General features: G+C 46.3%; 1 protein-coding gene across 1 annotated transcript; it reads right to left on the minus strand.

Annotated features, from left to right (window-relative positions):
- Positions 1-673: 673 nt before the first annotated feature.
- SLC1A4 (solute carrier family 1 member 4) lies at positions 674-26577 on the minus strand. The gene is made up of 8 exons (XM_027623674.2): positions 25751-26577; positions 16109-16151; positions 13675-13737; positions 12163-12329; positions 8052-8285; positions 6681-6875; positions 6239-6373; positions 674-4138 (listed from the first exon to the last, which is right to left on the minus strand). The coding sequence occupies exons 1-8, from the start codon at positions 26275-26277 to the stop codon at positions 3904-3906; spliced, it is 1599 nt and encodes a 532-aa protein (XP_027479475.1). The 5' UTR covers positions 26278-26577; the 3' UTR covers positions 674-3903.
- Between the last annotated feature and the right edge of the window lie 646 nt (positions 26578-27223).

Genomic DNA, 27223 nt, shown 5'->3' on the forward strand with positions numbered 1-27223 from the left:
AAGGAGGCTGAGGCTCAGAGGGGTTGTTGCGCCTGGGGTCACAGAAAAAGCAAGCAACAGAGCTCAGATGGAGCCCAGACAGTGCACACTCCTTGCTATGTCACTCATGTCCTTCCTTGATACAGTGGGAATTGCCCCTCAGCAGGCTCAGGTGACCCCACAGAACAGCACACTTTCTGCTCACCTGGGAAGAGGCAGCTTATGGAATTGCTCCTCTTGATTTGGCTATATTAAAAAGCTGAAGCACTGAGCACCAATCTCAACCTTCAAACACTCTTCAAAACCGAGAAGCAAGACCCCTATCCTCCAAGACGGGAATCTGGTCATTAGTAACTGGCCCCATCAGGCCCTTGGTCTGCGTAAACGGCCCTTTGGGGCCTGTCCAGAAATTAAAACCGGTGTCTGTATGATATGAAGAGCTGGAAATGTCCAGGTCAGAATAGGACCTGTTTCTTCAGAGGCCCCAGAGCCTGGAAACTAAGGCTTCCAGTGTGAGCTTGTCGGATAATCTTTTATAAAAAGCTTTTAGGGCGCCTGGGTGGCTCAGTTGGTTAAGCGACTGCCTTCGGCTCAGGTCATGATCCTGGAGTCCCAGGATCGAGTCCCGCGTCGGGCTTCCTGTTCGGCAGGGAGTCTGCTTCTCCCTCTGACCCTTTTCCCTCTTGTGCTCTCTATCTCTCATTCTCTCTCTCTCAAATAAATAAATAAAATCTTTTTAAAAAAAAGGCTTCTAAATTCCCTAATTGTGCTGGAAAGTGGTGTCACTGAAAATGAGATTATATAAAAGAATGGGCTGGGTGTGGTGTGGATGATGGTGGAAGCCTGGGCAAGTGCCTCACGCAGGGACTTTCTCAGTAATTCTATGGACTAGGGCATTCTTCCAGCGTGGCTCTTGGTTTACAGATGCTCAGTTAAGGTCTATTGACCTAGTTGTTCTAACAAGACTTAATTTTATGGAGGTATGGAGCAAAACCACCACTTTTTCTTGAGTCCTGCTAGTGTTGACTAGGAGGCATCCAGAAGCAGCTGGACACTCACCTTCAGCGAGCCCCATCAGTGACTGCCCTGCAGTAGCTTGGCCCACCTGAGTGGGCCTACCCTGCTTCAGGAGGTCAGGCTGGCTAAAAGCGGCGAGAACAAAATCCATTCAGTCACCCCCAGGTGATCCCCTAGAAGAGCTCCATCAGTAACTGCTACTTCACAACACAAGAAAGGAATAAAGGAATGTGCAGATCCTAGTAGAAATACTATATTCATTTTGAGGAGTGCTATGTTTTAAGGCAAATGTCACGCACACAAAACAGAGCTGAACAGTATTTGAACAGTATTTATGACAACATATTAGAAGAGCAGGGGAGACAGCTTCAGACAGTGAGAAAGTGGGATGTTCCCCAGCCGGGTCCCTCCTGGTCTGATTGCTCCTACAGACTGAAAACCAGGGAGGCAAAGGGCACCTTCTTCCTCCCAGGGGAAAGGGAGCTGTAGTGGCGGATTCCATACAGAAGCACCTGACCCAGGCCCCGGCACTCTGCCTACCGGCTTGCCGGCTTCAGGACACAGGAGGCGCGCTCACTGGATGTGCCGCTCTGATTTTTATGTTTTGTTAAATTTACTTTTAGACACAGGAAAATCAGTCTGCAGAAGCCACAACACTGTGCTTAGTTCACCTCTATCCAAATTCAAACTTGCTTGGATTGGAGCTAAAACAATGTGGATACACACATACATATACGCATTTGTGTGCATATAGAGACACACACACACGGAAGAAGGAAAGATAAGATCTACCAAAGGCGAAGGTGGAAAAATAGTGAATGTTCATTTGCAATTTGGGATCAAACAATGTCTTTCCCCTTTCAAAACAGAAGGGGATCAGTGAGGAGCCAGAGGGTCAAGGTTTCCAGGCAGCTCTCAGCTCAGTTCCCGGTCCCCCTTGGCCTCACAGGGGATGGGAGTGGCTGGGCTGGTTTAAAGAGATTTGGAGCGAGTTGGGCCTTCCCACTGGCCGGGCCAGCTCTGTGCCCATGGCTCTTCCCCACTCCTTCCACTCAGGCACACACCCCCAATTTTAAAACGGAGGAGCTTGACTGCCTCTGTCCCCGCCCGCCCATTCTCAACAGCACGGACACACATCTTCAGGGCGTGCTCCCCTTCTGCAGGGTCTGGGTGACAGCCATGCCACAGCAACAGGGAAAACAAGAAAACGCCCAAGGCCAAACATCCAAGAGCTGTTAATGGCCCATTGTGGGGTGGCCGAGCCGGTGCCTGGGGTCTGGGAGTCACAGGGAAACCAGGGACCCAGAACGTGCTGCAAGATGGGGTGGTTCATTCAGGAACACCTGAACAACATCAGGAAGAGGTCGTACTTGATGCTAGCAAATACCTACGAAGAGAACAGGTGGCATGATAGAGCTGCTAACGCACACAAGAGAACAAAGTTCTGCTCAGAGAAGCTGTCTTTACCAGGAGCATGAGGCCTCCGTGAAAAAAGGTATCATTTGGGTAAAACATAAGAAGAGCAAGGAGGTGTTAGCACTTGATATCCAAGAAGTGGAAAGGGGTATTTTCATGGATTCACTCAGTTTGCCTCACCAAATCCCTCTGAGGTAGGTAAGAGGCAGGTGACAACAGCCCATTTTACAAATGGGGTAAAGTGAGGCCCAGGACTCGCTGCAGGTCACACCGTGGAGACACAGCGACAGCCACAGCAAAAGAGCATTCTTGTGCCTTTCGGTCTCCCTGTCCCTGGCAACACCGGTCTTCTTGAAAAAGCCCCCTCACCTAGATTCAGACCACGTCAGCAGGTATTTGCAGGAACGGGAACATTTAGCTTACAGTTTTAAACTCTTGATCTACTGGCAGGAAAAGAAACCAAGCCCATAGCAATCAGCCAAAGCCAGGGGACCTGGGCACCTGGGAATGGGGGCAGCCCACCCCACCCCAATTAGTGAGTGGCTTTATGTGTTTTTTTGTTTGTTTTTGTTTTGCACAGTGCAGCATTTTAGGGGGCTAGCTGAATTCTAAGAATGGATTGATAAACCAGCAGGTACTGAATGTGATGATCATGGAGGAAGAGGCCCCTCTCTGGCCTGTTGCCAGATCAGAGTGGATGGGATAAAGCTACAGTGTTGTCAGAGGCCAGGTCCTGGAAGCAGAAAACTTCCGTGGGGCTGGGATGAGATTGAGGACACCTGTGTGTACCTCTGCGTGTGTGTCTGTCTGTCCTGATAGGGTGCTTTCCTTACCCTTGCCAGCTAAACCCCCCCTCCTTTCTCTGACCTCAGCATTTAAACTGTTTATTTCATGCCATTGACCAGAGACCCCCACAGTACTAACGCCATCTGGAGTATTTCTAACTGGACCACGTGCAGCGCCTCCAAGCCTACGAGCAACCAGTGAATCAGAAACAGCCACACCTCAAAGTTCGAAATCTCAATACCTCAAGTCCCAGCTCAGTGAATTCCAGCCAAGGGTAAGAATTTGGGAATTTTTCCAATTACTCTGGCTCACAAGGCAGCGTGACAGAGGACTGTAAACCCCCTACGTCTGCCCAGAAAGCCCCCGAGGGCAGATTGAAGGGCACATGTACATTTTTCCAAGTGCTAACCCACCCGGTCCCTGGGAGCCCATTCCGCCCCCAGCCTGCAGCTCCAGGACGGGTTTCCAAAGCACACGCAGCTGCACCTGGACATGGATCAAGCCATATGGCAGAGCGTCCTGGTCTCCGGTAACCAGTCCCGCTGGGAAGCCCAATGCCAGCACGGAGACGCAATCCTCGAACAGGTGACTGGGCCAAAGCATTGCTTAGGGCTAAAAGTCGGTGAGCACAGTGCCCATGCCCGCTGGCCGCCCTCCCACAGCGGGGCACCACCACCCAGGGGGGCCAGCCCGGAGCCAGCCCCCTCACAGAACGGACTCCTTGGATTCCAGTTCGGGGGCGCTGGCTGTGGGGCCAGCGGGGTTCTGGTGCGTCACCAGGGGCGACGTCTCCTCCTCCGATTTGCAGTTGGGGATGGCCTCCACCTTCACTTCGCTCAGCTCCTGCTCCCCTTTCTTCATGGTCTTCTGATTGAGGTGGTGGAGAATGCCCGCACCCAGCGCGTCCCCTTCCACGTTCACCACGGTGGTGGTGCGGTCCCTGAGGGGGGAGAAAAGGCAGGCCTTGCCGCAGGTGCCGCTGGGCCCTGCCGCCACAGCAGCCTGCGTGCACCCTCGTCGTGCTGCCCAGGGCACAGGCCTCACTTTACTCTAAACTGAGCTTCTTTCAGTATTTCTTATTCTCAGGAAAGTAATAGACCCTGACTGTGGAAAACCTGGAAAGAAGAGAAGTATAAAGAAGAAAACAAAGGTCACCCACCCACACTTCACAACTCCCAGTGAATCTAGTAACATCTTTCTAGGTATGTATTTTATGTTGAGTAGACACCATGGTATGAGAGTCCCACGTAGCTGGGACGGAGAGTGTAGACAGGGTTTCGGACCCAGCTTCTCTCCTGCTCAGCAGTACACTGTGAGAACGCCCCTTCTTTTTCTTGCCTCAACACCGTGTCTCTGCTCAATGTTCAACTTCACATGTATTCCATGGCAGTTGGCAAACACCATCTCATAGCATTGTCCTTTCCAGGAGCTGGTCTTCCCACAGATTAGTCCAATAACCACCCCCTCTCTCCTGGGGCTCAGAGCAACCGTTTTGGGGCAAGAAGTGAACTCACCTGCACGCACCGGAGAAGCTGAGGGCTGTGCAAACAGAGGCCGCGGGGTGGTGGGTGGCTCATGTGACTTCAGGTCTCTCCTGGGCAGTCTGCCTGGTGCCCTGTCCCTGTTCCTGACTAACTGCCTCTTAAATGCATGCCTTCCTCATGCAGAGGCAGCTGGCTGAGGAAGCAGACGGGGCCTCTGACACTCTGCTCTGGTCCTGTCCAACTCACCAGCTCAGGGACTGAGTTCCCTCTGATGAGCTGTGTGGACAATGTGGGTCTCTGCTGCACATTTCACCCTCCTTGTTCTGAGGAACTGTAAGGATTCTGAGAAGTCCTTTCAAATTTCCAGGGCTTACACAAAAGGTTGGAAACCACCATTCCCAACCACAGTGGGCAGAGCCACGAGCCCAGTGCCAGACTCCAGTGTTTAGGTTATGCCGTGCCTGGCTCTGGCTAGCCTGGCCGGCAGTGTCTTTCTTCACTAATGTTTACTGAATGCTTTACCACAAGCCTGGAACTCTTCTATGCACTGTGGATATGCTAACTTAGTTCATCTCCAACACAGCTCTGGTGTAGCTTCTATTATTATTCCCATTTGACAGGTGAGCAGATTAAAGCACAGAACAGTTCCCTATCACACAACTAGTAAAGCTGGGATTTGAACCCAGGTACCTGGGCTCCAGGGCTCCAGGGTTTCATTTTCTTATCCATGTGCTCTACTGTCCAACATTAGTACCTCAGGTGACCTTCCCTATATAACAAGTATTGTTTACACCTAAAGAAGGTATCACACAACTCAAGGAATCCACACTCAGAATCAACACTCACTGTCCTATGCCCTTACAGGAGCCCTGGTGATGGTGGCCTGAATCACACCTCCTTCCTAACTCCTCTTCCCCAATCCACTCACATCAGCTGGGTTCATCTTCACTTCCCTCGCCAAAATCACTCCTTGCATGTTCCAGGCCAAGGACAATCATTCCCAAAGGCTCACTGCTCCAATGGCTATGACCCCTGTGCAGCCAACCATCTCCATTAGACCCTTGTCCCGCCTGTGCCTGCCCTGGGGGCCCAGCCTGGGTCTTGGACCCCATTTCCCTGGATGCTCAAACCAAGTTCTCAGTAATGACATTTCATGGTCATTCATGGGCCTTTGACTCTTACACTATTTAATTTTTCCTAGCTCTAAATTTTTTCTTGCCTGGGACACCTGGGTGGCTCAGTCAGTTAAGCGTCTGCCTTTGGCTCAGGTCATGATCCCAGGGTTCCTGGGATCGAGTCCTGCATCGGGCTCCCTGCTCAGCGGGGAGCCTGCTTCTCCCTCTGCCCGCCACTCCCCCTGTTTGTGCTCATGCTCTCTGACAAATAAATAAATAAAATCTCAAAAAAAAATTCTGTCTTGCCAGCTCAACTGTAGGCTCCTTCACAAGGCATGTCTGAAGTTTCTCCACATCCCCCAGACCCAGCAGGGTGTCAAGCTCCTAGGAAAGTCGACACAGACTTTCTTTTTTTCAGTGCCCTTAGGACTTGCTACTTACACAATCCAGTCCACAGCCAGGATCAGAGAAAGGTCATGAGTGGGCAGCCCGATGGCCTCCAGGATGATGGCGATGGTGAGGACCCCTCCAGCTGGCACGCCGGCTGCGCCGACACTGGATGCCGTGGCTGTCACTCTACGGGATGGCAAAGAAGACTAGCCATTGACACAGAACATGGTGTGAGCACAGAGAAATGCAATATGGCGGCCATGGCTTAGAAACCGAAAACCACACAACCCTAGATGCTGCTGGCTGAGCCCTTCAGAGAGGATCCACTCTCTTCAAGTAATGAATTCACGTTGTCATTTTCCAAATGGGAACCGCCCCCCACCAAGTCACGGTGAGATTGGTATTCATGAGGTATTTCAAAGGAAATCACACACATAACGAAAAACCTCTGAAGTTTTGACCCAGACCTGAAGATGAAGAATAATGAACTTACAGAATCGTGAAAATCTGTCCTGCTTTGAGCTCAATGTTGTTGAGCTGGGCGATGAACACCGCGGCCACACACTGGAAGATGGCTGCCCCGTCCATGTTCACAGTGGCCCCGATGGGGAGGATGAACCTGCTGACCCTCTTATCCACACCGTTGTTCTCCTCAATGCACTTCATCATGGAGGGGAGGGTCGCTGAGCTGGAAAGGGAGAAACGGCCAACCATGACAAGAGTCCTTCCCAGCCTGGCTAAGAGACTGCTCAGCTCAGGCCCAGGAGCAGGGCAATTAGCACCAGCCCAGGATCTGGTTTTCTTCCCTTGAAGGAAGAGAAAAATTGGAATTGTTTCAAAGCTTCTGTCACAACGTGCGGTAATGTCAATTCCCAAAGTATTCAAAATCCGACTCCCTAGATGGACCTGTTATGTTATTTACCTGGATACACCTGTTCCAAATATTTCAAGAAACCCCACATTACCTCATGGTGCAAAATGGTCTCAAGACAGCAGAGAACTATTTACTCTACATGCGTATCTCCGCTCTTGAAATGTTCCCCCCAGAAGTCAAAGGCAAACTATGACTTTTTTTTCCTTTTAGGCCAAGAATAGCAAGGGCTGTGAGAGCCTGGAGAGGACTATGTTCCTGGATAACTGGAAGAACAAGCCCTGCTCTCTCCAGCTAGCCCCGCAGGTGGCTGCCACAGCTGAGAAGCAGATTTGTTTCTAAGCCAGAGAAACTTTCCTCCTTAATTCTTTTTACCATCACCACCTTATCATAGAAATAGCCATTCAGGATGGGAGGAAACATGCAGCAGAGAGGCAAAAACCAAACGTATGAATGCAATGTGCAGCCATCCTTTGAAAGTTTTCTTTAACATACTCGGAAAGCCCAATTCTTTGGAAGCATTTCCAATAATGACAAGGTGCATCTTTTGTACTAAATTAGATAATCCCACAATACTGTGGACTCCCAGAGAGCTAAGCACCCATTCCTCACCTTGGTCTTATTTTCTAATCCATGTATCCAGAGGGAGAATTGGGCAAGCATCATTCTAGAAACTTCCCTGCAATGCATTTTGAGGTAGGTGGTTGCCTTCTTTTACTAATTAGGGTGAGGACCCACAATGAGGTTAAATAACGATCTGACCTCTAAGGAGCAAGAAGGAGAAGGGAATGAGACAATCCCTCATTCTGGCAATCCCAGAAACCCACTTCCATAAAAGTGTGGGGCTGGTAATTAAAAAAACCAGACAAGACCAATTTATAGTTTTCAATAAATCAAAATACACCAAACGCTGGTTGTGCATCTACGACTGAACTCAGCTGGTTCCACAGGACTATGGCTCAGAGCAGCCGAGGGCGCCTGAAACCGACTCACCTAGAACAGGTAGCAAACGCTGTTGCAAATGGCGTGACGAGGCCCAGGAGGAACCTGAATGGGTTTTTTCGCGTGAAAACAAAATAAATAAGTGGCAGAACAATTCCTCCATGAATAAAATGGCCCAATATAGATGTGAAGATATATTTTCCAAGGCTGGTCACCAGCACGATGATATCCTTCATTTCCAAAATCTTGCTTCCAACCAGGAACATGATGCCCACGGGTACATACCTAGGGCGTGAGCATAGGTCCCCGTCAGTAAGAGTGATGGGATGATGGGACCGGGAGATGCAGGCCCTTCTTGAATACACAACACAGGGACTTTCAACTAAGTGGTCTTCATTTCTCCCTACGATGAGGCTAAGGGCACCTGGCTGGTTCAGTCAGTACAGCATGCAACTCCTGATCTCAGGGTGGTGAGTTCGAGCCCCAAATTGGGCATGAAGCCTACTTAAAAAAAAAAAAAAAAAAAAAAAAGAAGCTCTCCCTAGAATGATCCTGAGGAATTGAAAAGGATGGGCCCATTTTATAGGCTGTGAAACTGAGTAGAATTAACATGATAAATCACCATGAGTAATAGAGTCAGGACCAGAATCCAGATTTCTTTCTCCTTGGATATATTATGTTCTTTTTTTTTTTTTTTTTTTTTTTAAGATTTTATTTATTTGACAGAGAGAGACAGTGAGAGCAGGAACACAAGCAGGGGGAGTGGGAGAGGGAGAAGCAGGCTTCCCGCTGAGCAGAGAGCCTGATGCGGGACTCGATCCCAGGATTCTGGGATCATGACCTGAGCTGAAGGCAGACGCTTAACGACTGAGCCACCCAGGCGCCCGGATATATTATGTTCTTAACAGAGGGATGCTACCAACCCATGGGCTCCAAAATGAAAAGCCGAGGAACTCCTCAAGATCAAAGCCTCCGGGACTGAGAACTTGACTTTCAGCCTTGGTCAGACTTGTTCTGAGAACTTAGAAACACAAAAGACTAACACCTATTTTGCAGAATTGCTGTGATACAGAATTGAGCCAAAGCTGGGACTTTTGTTAAGTTTTAAATTCTTTGTGGTTTGGAAAACATGACTCCATGGGAAAAAGTCATTAACAATGACCCTTAGGGAACACTCCTCGAACGTGAAGATTTTTTTAATGGCGAGACGGGACGAAGAAAGGGAAGGAATGAACTATGGGAGCTACAAAACCCCAAAGTCAGCTGTTTTAAATGAAAATAAATTTAGGAAGAATTTTATAACCATTGACTTTATTTGTAAGTTTCAATTACATAGATAATAATATCACATAGTTCAAATTTGAAAGGGTTCAAAAGGGCGAATAAAGTCTCCCTTCCACATCTGACCCCCAAGTACTCAGTTTGTTTCCACCTTTACCTTATTCTTCTTAAATATGAGCCTCAAAACTGAAATACTGTAGATTATCTTGCCATTGTTCTGCTGACGGACCTCCAGACTATCCCCAGGTTTTCATCATCATAAACAATGCTGCAAGCAGCCTCTGTGTGTGTACCTGCCTGTGTTCTCCAGGTAGAGACATCAAGAAGTAGAACTGCTGAATTATGGGGTGTGCATATTTTAAATTTTAGTAGATATCAACAAATCGTTCTTTAAAGTAGCTGTTCCAATTCATATTCCCACCAGCTGTCCAGGAGAATAATCTTTTCCCTGAACCACTGGTTCTGCCCCAGGGATGATTCTGCCCCAGGGATGATTCTGCCCCTGTGGGTCATTTGGCAATGTCTGGAGATATTTTTGGTTGTCATAGCTTTGGGGAGGGGTGGCACTGGCATCTAGAGGCCAGGGATGCTGCTAAACACCCCAACGTTTGCTCAAAACTATCCTCACTCTTATCAACGCCTAATAAAACCAAACTTCTCATTTTCCTAATCCTAGTAAGTTGGGCATCCCTTAAAATGTTTATTGGTCATTCAGGTTTCCTCTTCTATGAATTGCCTGCTCACATACTTTGTCTACTTTCTAATAGTATATTTAGTCTTTTTTCTTTTTCCCAACGACCAGAACTCTTTGCATTAGTGCTTCTCAAATGATCTTTGGTGTATCCAAAGATCCAGTTGGTCATGGACCATATTCTTATAAAAGACAACAGAAATAAAATATTAGAAAAGTGATCATGTGCTTGGATGTTGCAGCAATATGAAATTGCTACAAAAGTTTCTAAACACTTATCCTCAATTTCCCTATAAATCTCATTGCAGACAGATAAACAGTTTGTGAATTGGTACCAGTCCTCTGGAAACTAATGCTTTGAGATGTGCGTGTGTGTGTGTTCATATATACATTATAGGTAAATATATATAAATTATTTTCAGTGTCTTCTTTTGTTCAAGGTATCTTTTGTATACAAACATTTTATATTTTGATCTAGTCAAATTTAGCAGCTTTTTATGGCTTTTTGCATTCCATTTAGGCAGAGTTTCCATACCCCTATGTTTTCTTCTAATACTTTTAGGGGACCCCCCTCCTCCTTTCTTCCTTCCTCCTTGGATGGTTTAATGCATGGGTTAGCACCCTGAATTTTATTGGAACAACCACATTCATTCGTTTATAAATAGTTTACAGTTGCTTTCATCCTATAATGGCAGAGTTGGTAGTTGTGACAGAGACCATATGGTCTGCCAAGTTTGCTGAGCCTGTATTTAATCAACTGAGGCATTATTTCTGTGAATAGTGCAGGACAGGCAGGTGCTTTGACATTACAGTAAGTAATTAGCAAAGGAAAGATAGCAGAAAGAGCTGCTACTGGAGATCCCTTTCAAACCTGGTTGAGATCCTTTAACCAGGTAAGGCATTTTAAACCCGAATTTTGTGTGAGATGCACTTGCTGGGCAACAGATCTCCCACTGCAGTCAAACACACAGCAGGATCTGCCTTACTGAACACCCGCTTATATAACTAGTACATCGAATTGAAGGAATGACTATAAATTGGTTTTCAGATTGAAAACAAATGTCTTAACATCGCAACACCACTTTCTTGCATAATTTCCTTTAATCCAAACTTTGGGAGGATTTTAGACTAAAAAAAAATAAGGGAAAGGGAAAGAACCTGACATGTGATGAAAACACTTTTTCCTTTCTGAAAATATTTTTCTCCCCAGAACAACAACAGTCATATGAATAGTCGTGTTTGCAATGAAAGAGTCAGACTCTGGAATTTTTGATTGAGGAAGATAAACACCACCAGTGGGAGCTCTGGACTTGGCCTCCCCTTCAATTCCAAACTTTACTACCAAATTCCAGTCTTCTCTCCTAAGATCTGCCACCCCCATGCCATCTGAGATAGAGAAGTTGTGGGATAGTTAAGGGTTGACGATAAGGAAAATGCTTCATGTATGAAAGGATAAACTACATTTCTGGACAACGTACGAGTAGAAGCTAAAACCCACAGAAGTTTGGCTCAAGTAAAACAGCAAGATAAAGCTAATGAGGGATAGGCACTGGAATTGGTATGATTTCTGAGAAGTCACTTCGAGACCTCTGGTCAAATTTTTACCTGTTAGCCGGAAATCAATCCAATGGTTTTTATTAAACAACTGTGCTTTTATTGATGTTACATAAAGAAACATTTATGTGAAAAGAGACCATTCCAAGTTTATATATGCATGGGGTGAAAATGAATTTATCTTCCATGCTGTGAAATATTATAGGAAGGGGCCCCTTTGAAGCTTGAAGTCTACTGTTTTAAGATAAATAAGCCTTATTTTATGCAGCAGGTAGCACACTTATGGAGTTCATTGCCCCACAAGATGATATAGGCATCCCATATGCTATGGATAATGGGGGAAACTCATAAATAAATCACAAGTGATAGAACCATAAAGGGTCCCTGTGGGTGATGAAGAAAGGACTGGTAACTATGGCACATGCCTGATTCTCTGAGGTCCTGGACAAGAGGAGAAACTGTCTCCACCTCCACGACCCCCTGTATCACTGTATCAGGTTTGGCCTATGATGCATTAATCATAGGCGAAGCACTTAGCTGGGCAGCCCCACAGGGATGACCTAGGACAGTAGACTTGGGTTCTTTTCTGGATGGCAAAAGAAATGAGAGGGAGAGTAGCAGGCGGGGCAAACTTACCACATAATCCACGACACCAGCACCATCGTCGCCTCATTGAAGGCATTAAAGAAACGGATGAGCTCTTCTCCTTCAGAGCCGAGTTTCTTTAGGGCCACTCCTAACACTAGGGCAAAGAGGACCAATCCTAAAATGTTCATCCCTTCGATCTCGGTGCCAATGGGAATCTATGGGATCAGAGGGGACAGAGGGTCTAAGTTTACAACAGATGAGTGAGAATTCAAGTAGCGGTTGGACAATCACTTCAAAGGGTTGCTTTTATTTTATTTTATCAAGTAGCATTTTCAACGCAGGACTTGAACTCATGACCTTGAGATCAAGACCTGAGCTGAGATCAAGAGTTGGATGCTTCACCGACTGAGCCACCCAGACGCCCCCAAAAGGTTGCTTTTAAAAGAAGAGCTGGTTAATATGACACTGCATGTCAACTATACTGCAGTAATAAATATAAAAAAAATTTTTTTTTAAAAAACATAAAAGAAGAGCTGGTTGGTGAAAAGTTCCTTCAGATCGAGAGTCAATGATTGTAACTGTGCCTCCCAAATGTCAACAAATCTTTTGTTGCTAGATTGTTACTGTGGCCTCCTAGCTGACAAATTTCACAGAAGATTTTCAGGATATTCTTTCCTGAGTCACTGACTTAAAATAAAATATATGGATATACTATATTCCTTATTTTTTTCCATAATGCTCAATCTCACTACTACAAGCATACATTGGACAAACATATTATTCCATCAAAACACATGAAATTCTGAATGGGAAATATCTATCAGCATGGTAAAAAGAGAAAGAACATTTTTACCATAGACCTGAGTTCTAGTCCCAGCTCTGGTATTAAGTAACTTCTCTGACCTTCAAGTCCTTCATCTGCAAGAGGAAGTGATTTGGACTAACTAGTAGCTTTCGACTTTTTTTTTTTTCAGTACAACTTTTCCTCAAAGAAAGGCTGGTAGAGCTCAGAGCCCCTCGGCCCTGAGAAGCTGTTATGTGTGGGGATGGGGAAAGGGTGAAGCACCTCCTTCTTCCCATGACAGCTCTGTAGCAGCACCGAGTAATCCTCGATTACCTTGGCCCCTCTCCCTGTCCTTCCACCTCCATCATGAAGGCTGGGGCCTTACCCAGTGTCCAACCGATAATGGCTACTCAAAAAATACGTGTGAGTGAATGATGGCTATAGTGAGTTAAGCTCTGTGTGTCGAGATAGGTTAAATCAGCTATTATATTTCAGGATAGCAGAAGGGGTGTTACAAAATATTTTTTGAAGAAAGGGACATCAGTTCCAATTTGATGCAATGGATCTGCTAAAGATTGCAGTGCTGCAGAGGCTGGCCTTGGGCCATGTTGGTAAATAACCTAAGGAGCAAGCCTAATTATGTTCTTCAAATAGTTCCTTCAAACCCCAGAGTTTTCAGCCCTGCTGAGAGGATGCCTCTTGTATGCTCCTTCAGTTAAAAAGCATTATTTGCTTTATAAGTTATTAGCCACAAGTGATCTTAGAAAGAGCCTTACCTTCTCACGGGTTACATTTCCAGAGCTCGTGTTGTGGGTCACCTCTCTATAATCAGTTGCATACTGGGAACAAGAGAAAGAAGAAGATGCTGTCACTTCACAGGTGAAGGCCGACTAGAGACTCTAAGAGGACTGCTGGACCTCTTACTACTCTTCTTATTCACTCCGAGGGTTCTGGGAATTCCTCACTTGGTTGGCCTAATGAGGGCCTCTGAGAACCATACAAAAGTTACTTAAGACCAAGGCAGCATACATCCCAAGAGGCCTCTGAGTTATTTAGGGACCCACACCACTAGGGGCAATGATTTGGAGGAAAAGGTCTACAAATTTCATGCTGATAGTTTGATATTTCAAATACCTGACACTTTGAACTTTGGTATTAATTTCATAATGTTGAAGTTCACTTTTTAATGTGTCATTTTATTTTCATTCATATGTTCCACTTTGTTCCAGAACTTATTTCAGCTTGACTGCTTTTCAGCATCTACTTTTTTTTTAAGATTTTATTTATTTATTTGAGCGAGAGAGAGAGTGAGAGCATGAACCAGGTGTGGGGGAGGGGTTAGGAGCAGAGGGAAAGGGAGCAGACTCCCCGCTAAGCAGGGAGCCCAATGCGCAGCTATCCCAGGACCCCAAGATCATGACCTCAACCAAAAGCAGACACAACCTACTGAACCACCCAGCGCCCCTCAGCATCTACTTCTAATCGGCTTGGCCTCCGCTCTCCAAAGCAAAGGATGTGAGGCAAGATGGCATTTTTTGGCTAAGTCTTGTGGGAGACTCACTTATCAGAAGTAACATGACTCTCCAAATTTGGGTCCTACTGACTTCACATACTTCTGCACAATGTATGCAGGTGTCTCCCTATGGCAAAATGCACGACTGGATGGAGTTTCTTATAAAATGCCTTTCCCGACCCCTTCTAAGGACACCTGGCTCTGAACTGTCAAGAGGAGCCCATTATGGGGTACTGCTTTGTGCCTGCCTTTGATGCGGCCTGGTCTCTCTCACCTTTGATTTATCAAGCTTTCAGACAAGCAGAGGTGTTCAGCTATCCTGTGATCATGGGTGATGGGAAAAAAACCCATCCCATGCCTTCTGTGATAGGCACTGAAAGCCCCATAAACCTTTTGTTTTTTTCCTACCCTCACATTATATATATAAGCCACAGCTGTACTTATATGCAGATTAAAAAAAGATTTTATTTATTTATTTGAGAAAGAGAGCGAGCGCATGAGCAGGGGGGAGGGGCAGAAGGAAAGGGAGAAGCAGGCTCCCCACTGAGCAGGGAGCCCAATGCCGACGCCAGGCTCGATCCCAGGACCCTGAGATCATGACCTGAGCTGAAGGAAGCCGCTTAACCAACTGAGCCACCCAGGCGCCCCACACATTTTTTTTTTTTTTTTGGAAAGACAGAGAGGGAGAGGCTGTAAATAGAAACAGAAAAGTCTTTGCTTAAAAGTCAATGAGATTAGTCCATCTAATTTAGACCTTTATACTCCTTCTCCTCATATAGCATGGCTATAGGGACGTTACTTGCAGTCTTGCTAAAATTAGGAAAAACTAGAAACAATCTGAATGTCTATCAATAAGGGACTGACAGAATAAAATTATGATATGCTCACACATTGGAATAGGGCCATTAACATTATGCAGAAGGGTATTTACCGACATGAAAAAAAGTTTATAATATGCCGCCTTAAAAAAAGAGGTTAAAAACAGTATGTGTAGCATGTATACATACTAACAAAATGTGTAGTACAATTGTTTTTATTTTTATTTATTTATTTTTAAAGATTTTGTTTATTTATTTCACAGAGAGAGAGGGAACACAAGCAGAGGGAGTAGGAGAGGGAGAAGCAGGCTTCCCCACGAGCAGGGAGCCCAATGTGGGGCTCGATCCCAGGACCCTGGGATCATGATCTGAGCCGAAGGCAGATGTACAATTGTTTTTATTTTTAAAACGTGTGTGGCACATGCAGAGAAAAAACATATCTGAAGGACGTATACCAAAATGTTAATGGGTATCTCCAGGTAGTGATTATGAGTGATTTTTAATTTCTTCCATATTTTTGCACTTTATTTTTTATTTTTTACATGAGCATATATTACCTTTATAATCAGAAAAAAGATAAAAGTATATTTTTTAAAAATTCTAAAATATTTAAGAGATCCTCAAAATGTTATTTAAGAGTACTTCTCAGGTGATGTGAAAGGATGGTGGAGCCAGTGGGATATTTTAGAAAACCTTTTTGTTTTTTGTCATTTCATTTTGTTCTTACTCTAGGGTCCCCTCTACAAAAATTTAGGCGAGGCTTACCAAGTTTCGTTAACAACACTACCCCTCTCTGACCCACCTTACCTAACTGCATAGCATCATTTATACACCACCCCCATAAACGTTTCTTATTTTTTGGAAAGCATCAAGCCTTACCGTACGGAAAGCGGCAACCACAAGATTTGAGGGAAACAGGTTTCTGTTGGAAAAGAAAGCACTTTGTCAGTGTTCGTAAAATTCAGCAAAGTGTCCACTTTCGGATGCCCATTCCTGACAGCCTAACACAGGGTTCCCTCTCTGTCCAGGAGTTACTGTGGTCGCTGCTTGATCCAAGCACCCAGCTAGGCCTCGGCTGCTGGGCCACAATAGATACTCAGGGCACACCGATTTTTATCCTTATCTCCATCGTGGCACTCCAGAAAAACTGCATCACTTCCCCTAGAAGTTAAACCCTGTTGCAGTGGTTTTCAACAGTAGTGGTATTGCCCACTGGTGAAATCCAAGGGAGTGTTTTCATTGTCAAAATAATTGGGGAGCATTCCTACCATTGGGGAGTGTGTATAGGGGGGAGTGCCAGGTCCCAGCCATTCATTCTCCTGAGTGTGGCCCTCACACTTTCCAAATGTCCTATATGACATACCTATAGATGAAAGCCTTATTTATAATTACCTCAGCCTAAACTCATTCCAAAACAAGGTATTTTTTTTTTTGCACAATTTGGACATACACTGAATTTTCTAGGAATGCAATTACTGTGCAAAACGTGGAGTAAGTTTTTATTTTGGTTTGTTCAGAATGTTTCCAAAGATTATTCATCTTTCTGGAAAATCACATCACCAATGGCAAATTGTAGGTTATGGGTCCTTAACTGCACACACTAGTATCAAGTACCAGCCCGCATTTACGGCTGTCTCATAAATGGTGAATGTAAATTCAGAAGCAAACACCTAATTAGGATCTTTACATATTGAAACACATTATTTTTTATTATAAATTACTCTCCTTTTATCTTTCTGTTGAGTCATATTGATGCTTTGAAATTGAAATGAACTGAAATTCTATTTATGGATTTCATTTCAGGATGAAGGATTTTATAAAGTATTTGTTCTAAAAGGAGGGCAATAGGGCTGGTCAAGTTAAGCTAGATTTTGAAACCAAAATCTATTCATGTGAACAGTTTTTATTGAGGGCCTCCTTTGGGTCAGGCTCGACGCAGGACACTGGTCTTGATAACGTAACAAAATCCCAGCGATGGTCCATTTGTAAAAGACTGAATCATCCTTTACAATTATGCCAAACTTGTCCATTAATACTTACTTCCGTGGCTGAGTTGTTTACCTAGTACTAGAATCTCTAGGCAACCATTTGCAGCACTTTTTGTTTCAGAGGTAGGTAGGTCTGACTTCAACCCAGCTTGGCAAGCCATCTAAGACAGATTCCTGGTAGTTACACCTTGTATGATACCTTCCCCTTGAGTGTGCGTGGGGCCTATGACTTGCTTCTAGCCAACAGAATTCAGCAAAGGTGATGGATGTCATATTCATGATTAGGTTACATAAAATTGGGGTTTCCTTCTCGCTATTAGACTTTCTTTATTGCAACTCATTCTTTATTAAAACTCATTGAACTGTACACCTAAAATGGGTGCATTTTATTGTATTTAAATATCTCAAAACTGCATAAAAGGCTAAAAAATAGGATATAGTACTAACTGCAAAGAATTTACAACCAAAAAAAAATACATACGTTCAAAGGGATGACTGAATTTTCTATAGCTCTGCTCTCAGATATTAATCCCTGGGAAGGCACCACCTGGGGGCAGTGAGATATAGCTCATGCATCCACAAAATCATTCTCCTTTCCCTTGTTCCTCCTACCCGTACATACAATGGCAAGGAGCTGAGGCTGTGGGAGTAAAGTAAAAACACTTCTCTGCACCCTTCACAGACTGTGCCTTTGGTGTTGTATCTAAAAAGTCATTGTCATAATCAAGTCAAAAAATGGGCAGAAGACATGAACAGACACTTTCCTGAAGAAGACATACAAACTGGCTAACAGACACATGAAAAAATGTTCATCATCATTAGCCATCAGGGAAATTCAAATCAAAACCACACTGAGATACCACCTTACACCAGTTAGAATGGCAAAAATTGACAAGGCAAGAAACAACAAATGTTGGAGAGGTTGTGGAGGAAGGGGAACCCTCTTACACTGTTGGTGGGAATGCAAGTTAGTATAGCCACTTTGGAAAACAGTGTGGAGGTTCCCCCCAAAATTAACAGAGCTACCTTATGACCCAGCAATTGCATTACTGGGTATTTACCCCAAAAACACACATGAAGTGAAAAGAAGGGCCGTCTGCACCCCAATGTTCATAGCAGCAATGTCCGCAATAGCCAAACTGTGGAAAGAGCCGAGATGCCCTTCAACAGAAGAATGGATAAAGAAGATGTGGTCCATATATACAATGGAATATTACTCAGCCATCAGAAAGGATGAATACCCAACTTTTACATCAACATGGATGGGACTGGAGGAGATTATGCTAAGTGAAATAAGTCGAGCAGAGAAAGTCAATTATCATATGGTTTCACTTATTTGTGGAACATAAGGAACAGCATGGAGGACATTAGGAGAAGGAAGGGAAAAATGAAGGGGGGATATCGGAGGGGGAGACAAACCATGAGAGACTATGGACTCTGAGAAACAAACTTGAGGGTTCTAGAGGGGAGAGGGGTGGGGGGATGGGTTAGCCTGGTGATGGGTATTAAGGAGGGCACATACTGCACGGAGCACTGGGTGTTATACAAAAACAATGAATTGTGGATCACTACATCAAAAACTAATGATGTATTGCATGGTGACTTAGATAACAAAATAAAATTAAATTAAAAAAATAAAATAAAATAAAATAAAAGCAGCAAGAAAAAGAAGAAGATAGCAGGAGGGGAAGAATGAAGGGGAGTAAGTCAGAGGGGGAGAGGAACCATGAGACACTATGGACTCTGAGAAACAAACTGAGGGTTCTAGAGGGGAGGGGGGTGGGGGGATGGGTTAGCCTGGTGATGGGAGGGCACTTTCTGCATGGAGCACTGGGTGTTATACGAAAACAATGAATCATGGATCACTACATCAAAAGCTAATGATGTATTATACGGTGACTAACATAATAAAATAAAATTTAAAAAAATAAAAAGTCATTGCCATATTAAAGGTCATTTAGGTTTTCTACGTTTTCTTCCAGGAGTTTTAGAGTTTTCCATCTTATATTTAAGTCTGTGACCCATTTTGAGTCAATTCTTGTGAATGGTGCAAGGTCTGTGTCTAGGTGTCAGATGTCCAGCTGTTCCAGCACAATTTGTTGAAAAGATTATCTTTGTGCCATTGTATCACCTCTACTTCTTTGTCAAAGATCAGTTGACTACATTTACACAGGCTCTCTATTCCATTCCATTGGTCTATTTGACTATTCCTTCGCCAACACCACGCTGTCTTGCCTACTGTTGTTTTATGGTAAGTCTTACATAGTCGGGTAGTGTCAGCCCTCTGACTTTGATCTCCTCTCTGCAAGCTTCTTACCCCTCTCCCTTTGGCTTTTAAACACAGACGCTGCTGTAAATGAACTTTGGCTTCCTTACTCCTGAGCTCTCCTGCGTTCAGGGATCAGCTGTTTGTCATGTAAGCAGGTTTGCCTGCCCTCAGAGCTCTGTCTTCAGGCACTTTTCCTAACTCCTCACATTCACACAATAACTCCGTGTGCTTTCAAAATAAGAAACATTTGAGCTGGAAGAGATTTTAGAGGTGGTCAAGATCAACACCCTCATTTAGCACATGGGGACACCAGAGATATTAAGCTGGTACATCTCCCAGTCATGCTCCACCTAGACTAACACTGTCCAATATGGTAGTCATGTGGTTGTTGGATACTTGAAATATGACTGGTGCTACGGAGGATCTGAATTATTTTACTTACATTGAAATGACTTAAATGTAAACACTTGTGGCTAGTGTCTATCATACTGGACATTGCAGATCTGGAGTTTTGAGATCCAGAGTCTGGGAGGGAGTAAGAAGGACCAAATGGTCTTTCCATGCTTTACCTCTACACAGTACCTAATTTCACTGGGTATTAGGGGGCTTCTAACCACTGAGCTCTTCATCTTATTCAAACTCTCAAATATTTCATTTTTCTTTTATTTGATCCTTAGAAATTTACCTAAATTACATAATACTAGATCTATATTGGACCAGAGTTTCTCTAACATTAGTAGGCCATGAAAGCAATTTATTAGTTATAGCCAACATTTCATAAAATATGTAATACATTAGACAGAATTGAAAATACCAGCATGTATCACATTTAAAATGCTGTTTGGGCACTTGTTTCATGTTGTGTATGTGGCGGGGGGGGCTATATGTGGACTGAAGCCATAATTTAAAATGTATTTCTTAGAGTAGGTCTAAGTCAAAAACATCTGCAAAAATGTCAAGTCCCTACTAAATTCAGAGACCCACGTCAGACCAAATTAGGAAAGAATGAATGGACAAGGCTTTCCGGTGCTAGAGGAACCTTTGGGTACATTACTTAAACAGAAAACCTGGTATGAGAGGAGGCTGAACTTCTGTTAGTGGTGGTATACAAGCATGCAGCTCACACAATGAAAAACTTCAAAAATGTTCCTTCTTTATACATCTGGTACTGTTTTCTCTTCTGATCCTATTTAAATGTCAAGGGTGGTATGCATTTCCCTGTCCTATATGAGAAGAATGGAAAACAATTTACTTTTGCTTAGGTATATTTTTTTGTTCCAGAAATATTTCCTTTTATTTAAGTTCAAAAATTCTTTACTGAATTTATGAAAATTTCAAAGGCTGCTCAGAACAGGATATGGCACGGTATGTACACCTGCTAAATATTTATTATCCTTAGTGTTTATTGTTATAGAGTTGGTTAACAGGGACATGCCCCTTCAGATCTTGGTACCCCCCACAAGGCTGGGAGCAGAGGAAGGGCTGGGGGTAGTGGGCTTATACTCTGGTGACAGTGGGGGGAAGGGGTGACAGTGGGGGGGCAGGGGAGTAATCTACCCTCTTTTTAAGGGCCATATCCAGTTTTAGTTTTAGATTCCAGCTGGAAAGGTTAATGCCAGGCCCCTGGGGTGGGGGATTTTTGGGGAAATAAGATTAAAAACAGCACCAATCCTCTGTAACAAGTGGCCTGAGGGCTATCCCTGAGGGGCTGGGACACTTGAGAATATTAGCAAGACACTCCAATATTAACTCATTTAATCCTCATAACAAATGTAGGTAATAGACACTATTATTAGTCTCATTTTACAGATAAGAAAACCGAGGCATAGAGAGGCTTAAAGACTTGTCCCTACAGCTAGTAAGTGGTAGAGCAGGATTCGAACTCAGGTAGTTGACCCCAGTGTCTGCTTTTAATCACCCCCCATGCCGCCTCACTGGGTGTATGCTCTTTTCAGTCTCTGTGAACTATTCAGATAGTCTCCTGGGTGGCAGAAGGAAAGGTGTCAAGGTAAAAGCTTTCATTTTTTTTTTAAATAACAAGCTGCCACTTTTTCCCTTTAGTGACTAATTAGACCGAGAAACCTCCGTTAATGGATCCTTGTTAGATTTGCTAAGAGTCTTCGTCTTGCCTATAGAAGAGAGACTTAGGCATATGACAAACAGCCTGCCATGGCCAACATCTAAAAGAAATTATTCACTATTCACTCCCTTGACTACGATCTAGGGGCTAATATTAGAGCTCGGCCTCTGATAGGTTTCTTTGAAGCTATTCAAGAAATGTGTTCTTTGCAAGTTGAGAGGCATCATAATCACACCAGTCCTTGACCAGGAAAGTCAGTCCCTCATGCCTCCCTCTGTGAAGGGAAAGTCTCAAAGCACTGTCCGCTGTTGAGAAAATGAGCACAAGAAAAAAATAAAAAGTCTAGAAAACTGGGCAACAGGCAGAATCTCATTTGTGTCTCCCAGGCAGGCACAGGGCTGCACCCTGCTAAGCTTTTGCAAAAGACAGTGGCCTGGGGCCAGACGGAGCCCTGGGCCCCACCCAGGAGCTGTCCCTACCTGCCACCTTTGCAGATAAGCCTCTGGTTTTTCCATTTGAAAACTACAAATTTTAACACCCAAGGGAATGTTAGAAGCCAGTGGTCTCAATCCCTTCCACTTAGGTCGACTGGTCAACTTTGGAGACCACAAACATGTAATACGGGGGGCAGGAATGTGGAAACTGGAATGTCAGAGAGGGTATGTGAGGATTTCTGCTCCCTTTTAGAATGGAAGGCTCTTCTGTGTTCAGTTTTGACTTTTCTACATTTTCCAAAATTCCCACGTGTTGGTTTTTTTTTTAAAGATTTTTATTTATTTATTTGAGAGAGAGAGAGCATAAAGGAAGTTAGAGATAGAAGAAGATTCCCTGCTGAGCAGGGAGCCCGACGTGGGATTCGATCCCAGGACCCTGAGATCATGACCTGAGCCGAAGGCAGATGCTTAACCGAATGAGTCACCCAGGCACCCTCCCCCTTTTTCCCCCACAGTGTTGATTCTATTAGTCCAAAACATAACTGTTCACTTCTTTTTCTCCAAGTTCCATATAGTTCCCAACACACCTAAAAACATTAGCTTCAAGTCATCCTGAGCTCCCCCAAACATTCCCCCCCAAATTTAGTCTCTTTTCTTTTAGACTATGAAAAGAGGGCCATCCCCATAAGTTCATGTGAAACAAACACAACTTCCTGATAGCTCTGTAATACTGCTCCATTTATAACCAGAGTAAGCATAGAGTGTGCCAGCCCTGGTCAAACAGCTTTACAGACATAACTCATGTAATCCTCAGAACAATCTTCCGAGGTAAGTACTTTCATGATGCCCGTTACAGAGATGAGGAAGCTGAGACACAGAAATTAGGGACATGCTCTAGGACTCACAATCAGTAAGCCTTGTTAGGGACCAAGAAGTTCCATAACGACTGAATTCCTCATAACCTGTTTCAGTCTCTTTGGTGCCGAAACCATTTCATTTTAGATGAACAGTCACAGCTCAATCACTTGGGTCATACCCAGTTCTGAGAGTCCTGTACTGTTCTGGGTCTCCAGGCATAAAGCTCTGGGCTGCTCAGTAGGAGACTGGAACTTTCCCACCTGCTAGCCGCTCTCCATCACCCCTTCTCAGCTCTCGAAGGGCCTGCTTCTAGCACCTGTGCCTCACATACACTCCCTGGCCTTTGTTATTTCTAATCCATTGTGTGTTGGGAAATCAAACCACTCAGCAACGGCATTCTGAAAATTTTCTAAAAGTTATACTGAGTATCTGTTAGCTTCATTTCTTTCTGACTTGTAGTTCCATCTTGAGAAAAATTAGAAACCGTAGCAGAGAGACCCTGAGGCACTCCACCACCAGCAAAGCTCCAGCAGCAGCTACACTATATTATCAGAGACTTCTCCCACTCCTTTTGGGTGTTTGGTTCTGGGCAGTTACCCGGCGAGGGCCTGTTGGATAACTGAGGTGTTTGCCCGTGTTCTCACTTCATTCAGTGCCCACAGGCAGAAAGGACTGCGCCCTGCCTTTGCCAAGGAACGTGCCCAGAGTCCCATAAAATCAGCATCTGTGGGGTTTCTTTGAAGGAAGCAAATTTAAAACTTTGACCCAGGGACTCAGGAAGCACTTAGACATGGCTCAGAACTCAGTGCCCTCTCACAAGCTGCTCAATGTGAAGGCAAATCAGAGCAGCAGTACACAGGCTTTCCTTCCCTGATGGGGCTCAGGTCCTCTGTTTAGAGGAAGTGGGCATCTGCCCTGACCCAAATCATATTCTTACCTGATTCCCTTTTGGCCCAGAGCAAACATTTCTGAGACGGTCGCACTGGACCAGCAGCATGGCACCATTACTATGGCATATTGACTTGGGGGAGGGAAGAGTGGGAGAAGCAGAACCCCAAACTGTGGGGCACAAGACCCATAGTTTCGCGAATCCTTCTTTCAATAAACCATTCTGTGACCTTGAGCAAATCACTTAATCGCTCTCTGTCTCAGTTTCCTCAGTCGTAAAACAGGATCATAGCACCTGCCCTACCTTTATCCTTGAGAAGCTGGAGGCTGGCTGTGGAAGCATTATGAAATGCTGCCTATTCCCAACAAGCCACGACAAAGGTTCTTAGTCCTTTCCTGCATCTGCAGCCCAAGTCACTGAAAAGTCTGCACCCAGACAGACCACTAAGCCATGATGCTGGGTCACCATTCGCTTCAGAAGCAGCGGCTGTAGGGGCTTGGATCTAAGACTAGAAAACCACGATCAGGAAATAAGATGCCCCTTCTGAGACAGGTGGTAATAAAGTAACCCCTCACCTTACCTTGTGCCATTTGGGGGCTACTGTCCCTCTTTTGGAGATAAAAGAATGCTACTGAGCCTCCCTCTGGGGTACCACCAGCAGGTCAGAGCTGGGCATCCAAAGTCCCTTCCCTGGGCCACTGATCCCTGCAAAAAATCCTTTAACCCCATAACTACCTTCCCTCCTGGGGAAAGCTGACTGATAACACTGAATGTAATAAGCCAAAAGCACTCTCAACCTCAGCAGACTTTGTTTTCAGCACCCACCTAAAAGTCCTAAAACTTTAAGGATCTCAGAAGACCAAATATCAAGTTGCCAGATACCAAAGACTGTGATCACATCAAAGTCCTCTTAGGCCATCCCCATCTGCCTTTTGGTCCCCCTCATCGGAGGTTTTGGGTTGTTTTTTTTTTTTTTCCAATACAAAAGCCTTGGACTTTTTATTGTTGTTGTTGTAGTTTCAAACGAACACACTCTCAGGTGGCAGACAGTCATCACATTTTCCAGAGGGAGAAAAGGAAATAGCAGGAAGTCAAGTCACTTTGCCCAGGGTTTGCTGTTTTTTGCAGCCTCAGCCATGAGGAGCTTTGCCTCAGTGACTCAAGACAAAACATACCTCCAAGGCTCCGAATCCAGAATTTTCAGAAACCTGGAGGAGCCAGCTGAGCTCCTCACTCAGCTGAACCTGGCCAGGACCTTAAATGCCTCCAGGCTGCAGTTCTCCTATCTGTGAACTCTGGGTTAATGGAGAAACCAAGAGAGGCTGAGGCTTTGGATAATCCAGAAACAACTTTGCATCTCAAGGGATAAAATGCAACTTCTAAGAGTCACAAAGAGCAAGCAAAACTCCTTCCCCTCTAGAACTCACCCTTCCAGAAATAAAGCTCCTTGAAACCCAACAATACTCTACAGTGATCCTGACTATGGGGTGGACAGCAACCTGTCCCAAACCCCCCGGAGAGCCATGTTTCTGGGCAATGGGCCTCATACAACTAACCCCAGCCCTGTTATCCTTGGGCCCCCTGACAAGTCTTCAAAAATTGCCACCTTCCTCTCAGCCAAAGGGCTGAAACAGGGAAGGCCAGAGATTACAGGTGAGGATGATACAGGCAAAATTTAACTAATGCTCCCAACAGCTTTCGGGGACCGCGCCGAGAAAATAGGGTGAAGATAATGGGGTGTGTTTGGAATGTTTTTACTGGTAAGGGCGGCCAGACGGTATAAGGAGTACGGTACAGGTGAGACAGCTGCTCTTCCCTAACACTCCCACCTAATGGGAGGGCTGGTTCATCACCAGCAGCCAATTAAGAATGAACTCTTAGCAGTTTATGAGTGTGGTGTGTCTGTGTGTATGTGGTGGGGGGGGGGTGCATGCACTGGAGTGCATTAGAGAGCTTGTGTCCCTCACTGTGCACTTGGCGAGGTTGGGGGGGAGGGGCGTTACCTGGCCAGGTCGAGGAAAGAGTCCACTGTCTCTTTGGGGACCGGAGGGGACCCCGACTCCTCCAGCCCCAGGTCGCTGGACCGAAGGGTCTGCGCGCCAGACCCAGGCTTGATGATGAACGCCAAAGCGACAGCGAGCGCCGAAGCGCCAAGCGTGGTGAGGCCGAAGTAGGCGATGGCGATGCCGCCCAGGCGCCCGAGAGAGCTGGCGTCGAGGGAGGCGGCGCCCGACACCAGGCTGCAGACTACCAGGGGCAGGATGATCATGCGCAGCATGCGGAGCAGCATCTCGCCGGGGAAGGACAGGTAGGCGACCTGCGTGCGGGTGAGGCCAAGCCCGCGCAGCGCCGCGCCCAGGCCCGCGCCCGCCACCACTCCCGACACGGTGAACAGCACCAGCGCGTGCCGCCGTAGGAAGCCCGCGCAGCGCCGCGCGTGTCCCGCCGCGGACCCGGGCGCGCCAGGCCCTGCTGCAGGCCCCGTCTGGGCGCCGTCCAGGTAGCCGTTGGTTTCGCTACTCTTCTCCATGGCGCTGCTCGCGGCCCCGAGCTGGAGGAGGCGGGAGACTTGGCTCTGGGATAAGCCGGGCTCTCAATGAACGGATCAGGCAGAGCTGGCGACGTGTTCCGCGGGCTCTGAGAGCCGGCCCGCGGGGAGCTCCCGGCGTGGGTGCAGAAGCAGGTGTGGAAAGGGCCAGGAGAGGCGCGGGAGAGCAGGCTGGAGCCCCGGCCTGAGTGGATCGCGCCGCGCCCAACCTTCCCACAGCGGCCACGGGCTGGATATGATGCAACGCGGGAGCCGCGAGAGAGGGCGCAGATGGGAAGAAGGGAGAGAGCCGTGAGCAGCCCAAGCCCGCCCCCTTCACACCCGCCGCCCCGCCCCCCGCGGCTTCGGCCAATCAGCACCCGGGAGCCGCCGCCGCGCGCCCCTCGCCCTGGCGGCCGGCGCGGGGGGAGGGGCGACAGGGCTGGGGGCGCTGCCAGGGACGCTGCCAGGGGCGCTGCCGGGGCCGCTGGGGCGCCGGCAGAGCCGGCCAATCCGGGCGCCCGCAGCCGCGTCCGGCCCCGCTAACTGGGGCGGGCTCCGGGTGACCGCGGCGGGGCGCGGCCTGAGGCACGGCCCGGGCTCGTTGGCACCTGCCTGGGCCGCTCGGGCCAGCCGGGGTCTGGGCCCTCGTGGTTAGAGGGCCCGGGAGAATGTGGAACCCAGCCGCGTTCCCTGGCCTGGGGATTAGGGGAGGGGTTCCCTCCAGGTTGGTGCCTTCGCCCCCGCGGTCTGTCCGAGAACGCCCCCGCCTCTCTTGCAAAAGGGCTGAGCGCAGTGAGGCACCCCCACCCCCACCCCCACCCCGGAAGGTCCTCCGGCCGCGTCGTCCTCCTGCCTAAATCCCCTACTCCAGGAGTCCTGTAGGATAAAGCACGCCGGGGTGCCCACCGCAGGCCTGGCCCTGAGACGGAAGATGGATGATGGGTGG

This window comes from Zalophus californianus, chromosome 8 (assembly GCF_009762305.2).
Source record: "Zalophus californianus isolate mZalCal1 chromosome 8, mZalCal1.pri.v2, whole genome shotgun sequence".
In the NCBI taxonomy this organism is placed as follows: Eukaryota; Metazoa; Chordata; class Mammalia; order Carnivora; family Otariidae; genus Zalophus; species Zalophus californianus.

What these genes read in the sequence shown, in the direction of transcription:
- SLC1A4 (XM_027623674.2), bottom strand. Translation starts at nt 26,277, where the DNA reads ATGGAGAAGAGTAGCGAAACCAACGGCTACCTGGACGGCGCCCAGACG. An exon ending in TCTTTCCTCGACCTGGCCAG is followed by an intron (nt 16,152 to 25,750) that starts GTAACGCCCCTC and finishes CTTTTCCAACAG; the next exon opens with AAACCTGTTTCCCTCAAATC. An exon ending in GGACAGATTTTCACGATTCT is followed by an intron (nt 6,374 to 6,680) that starts GTAAGTTCATTA and finishes GCCATCCCGTAG; the next exon opens with AGTGACAGCCACGGCATCCA.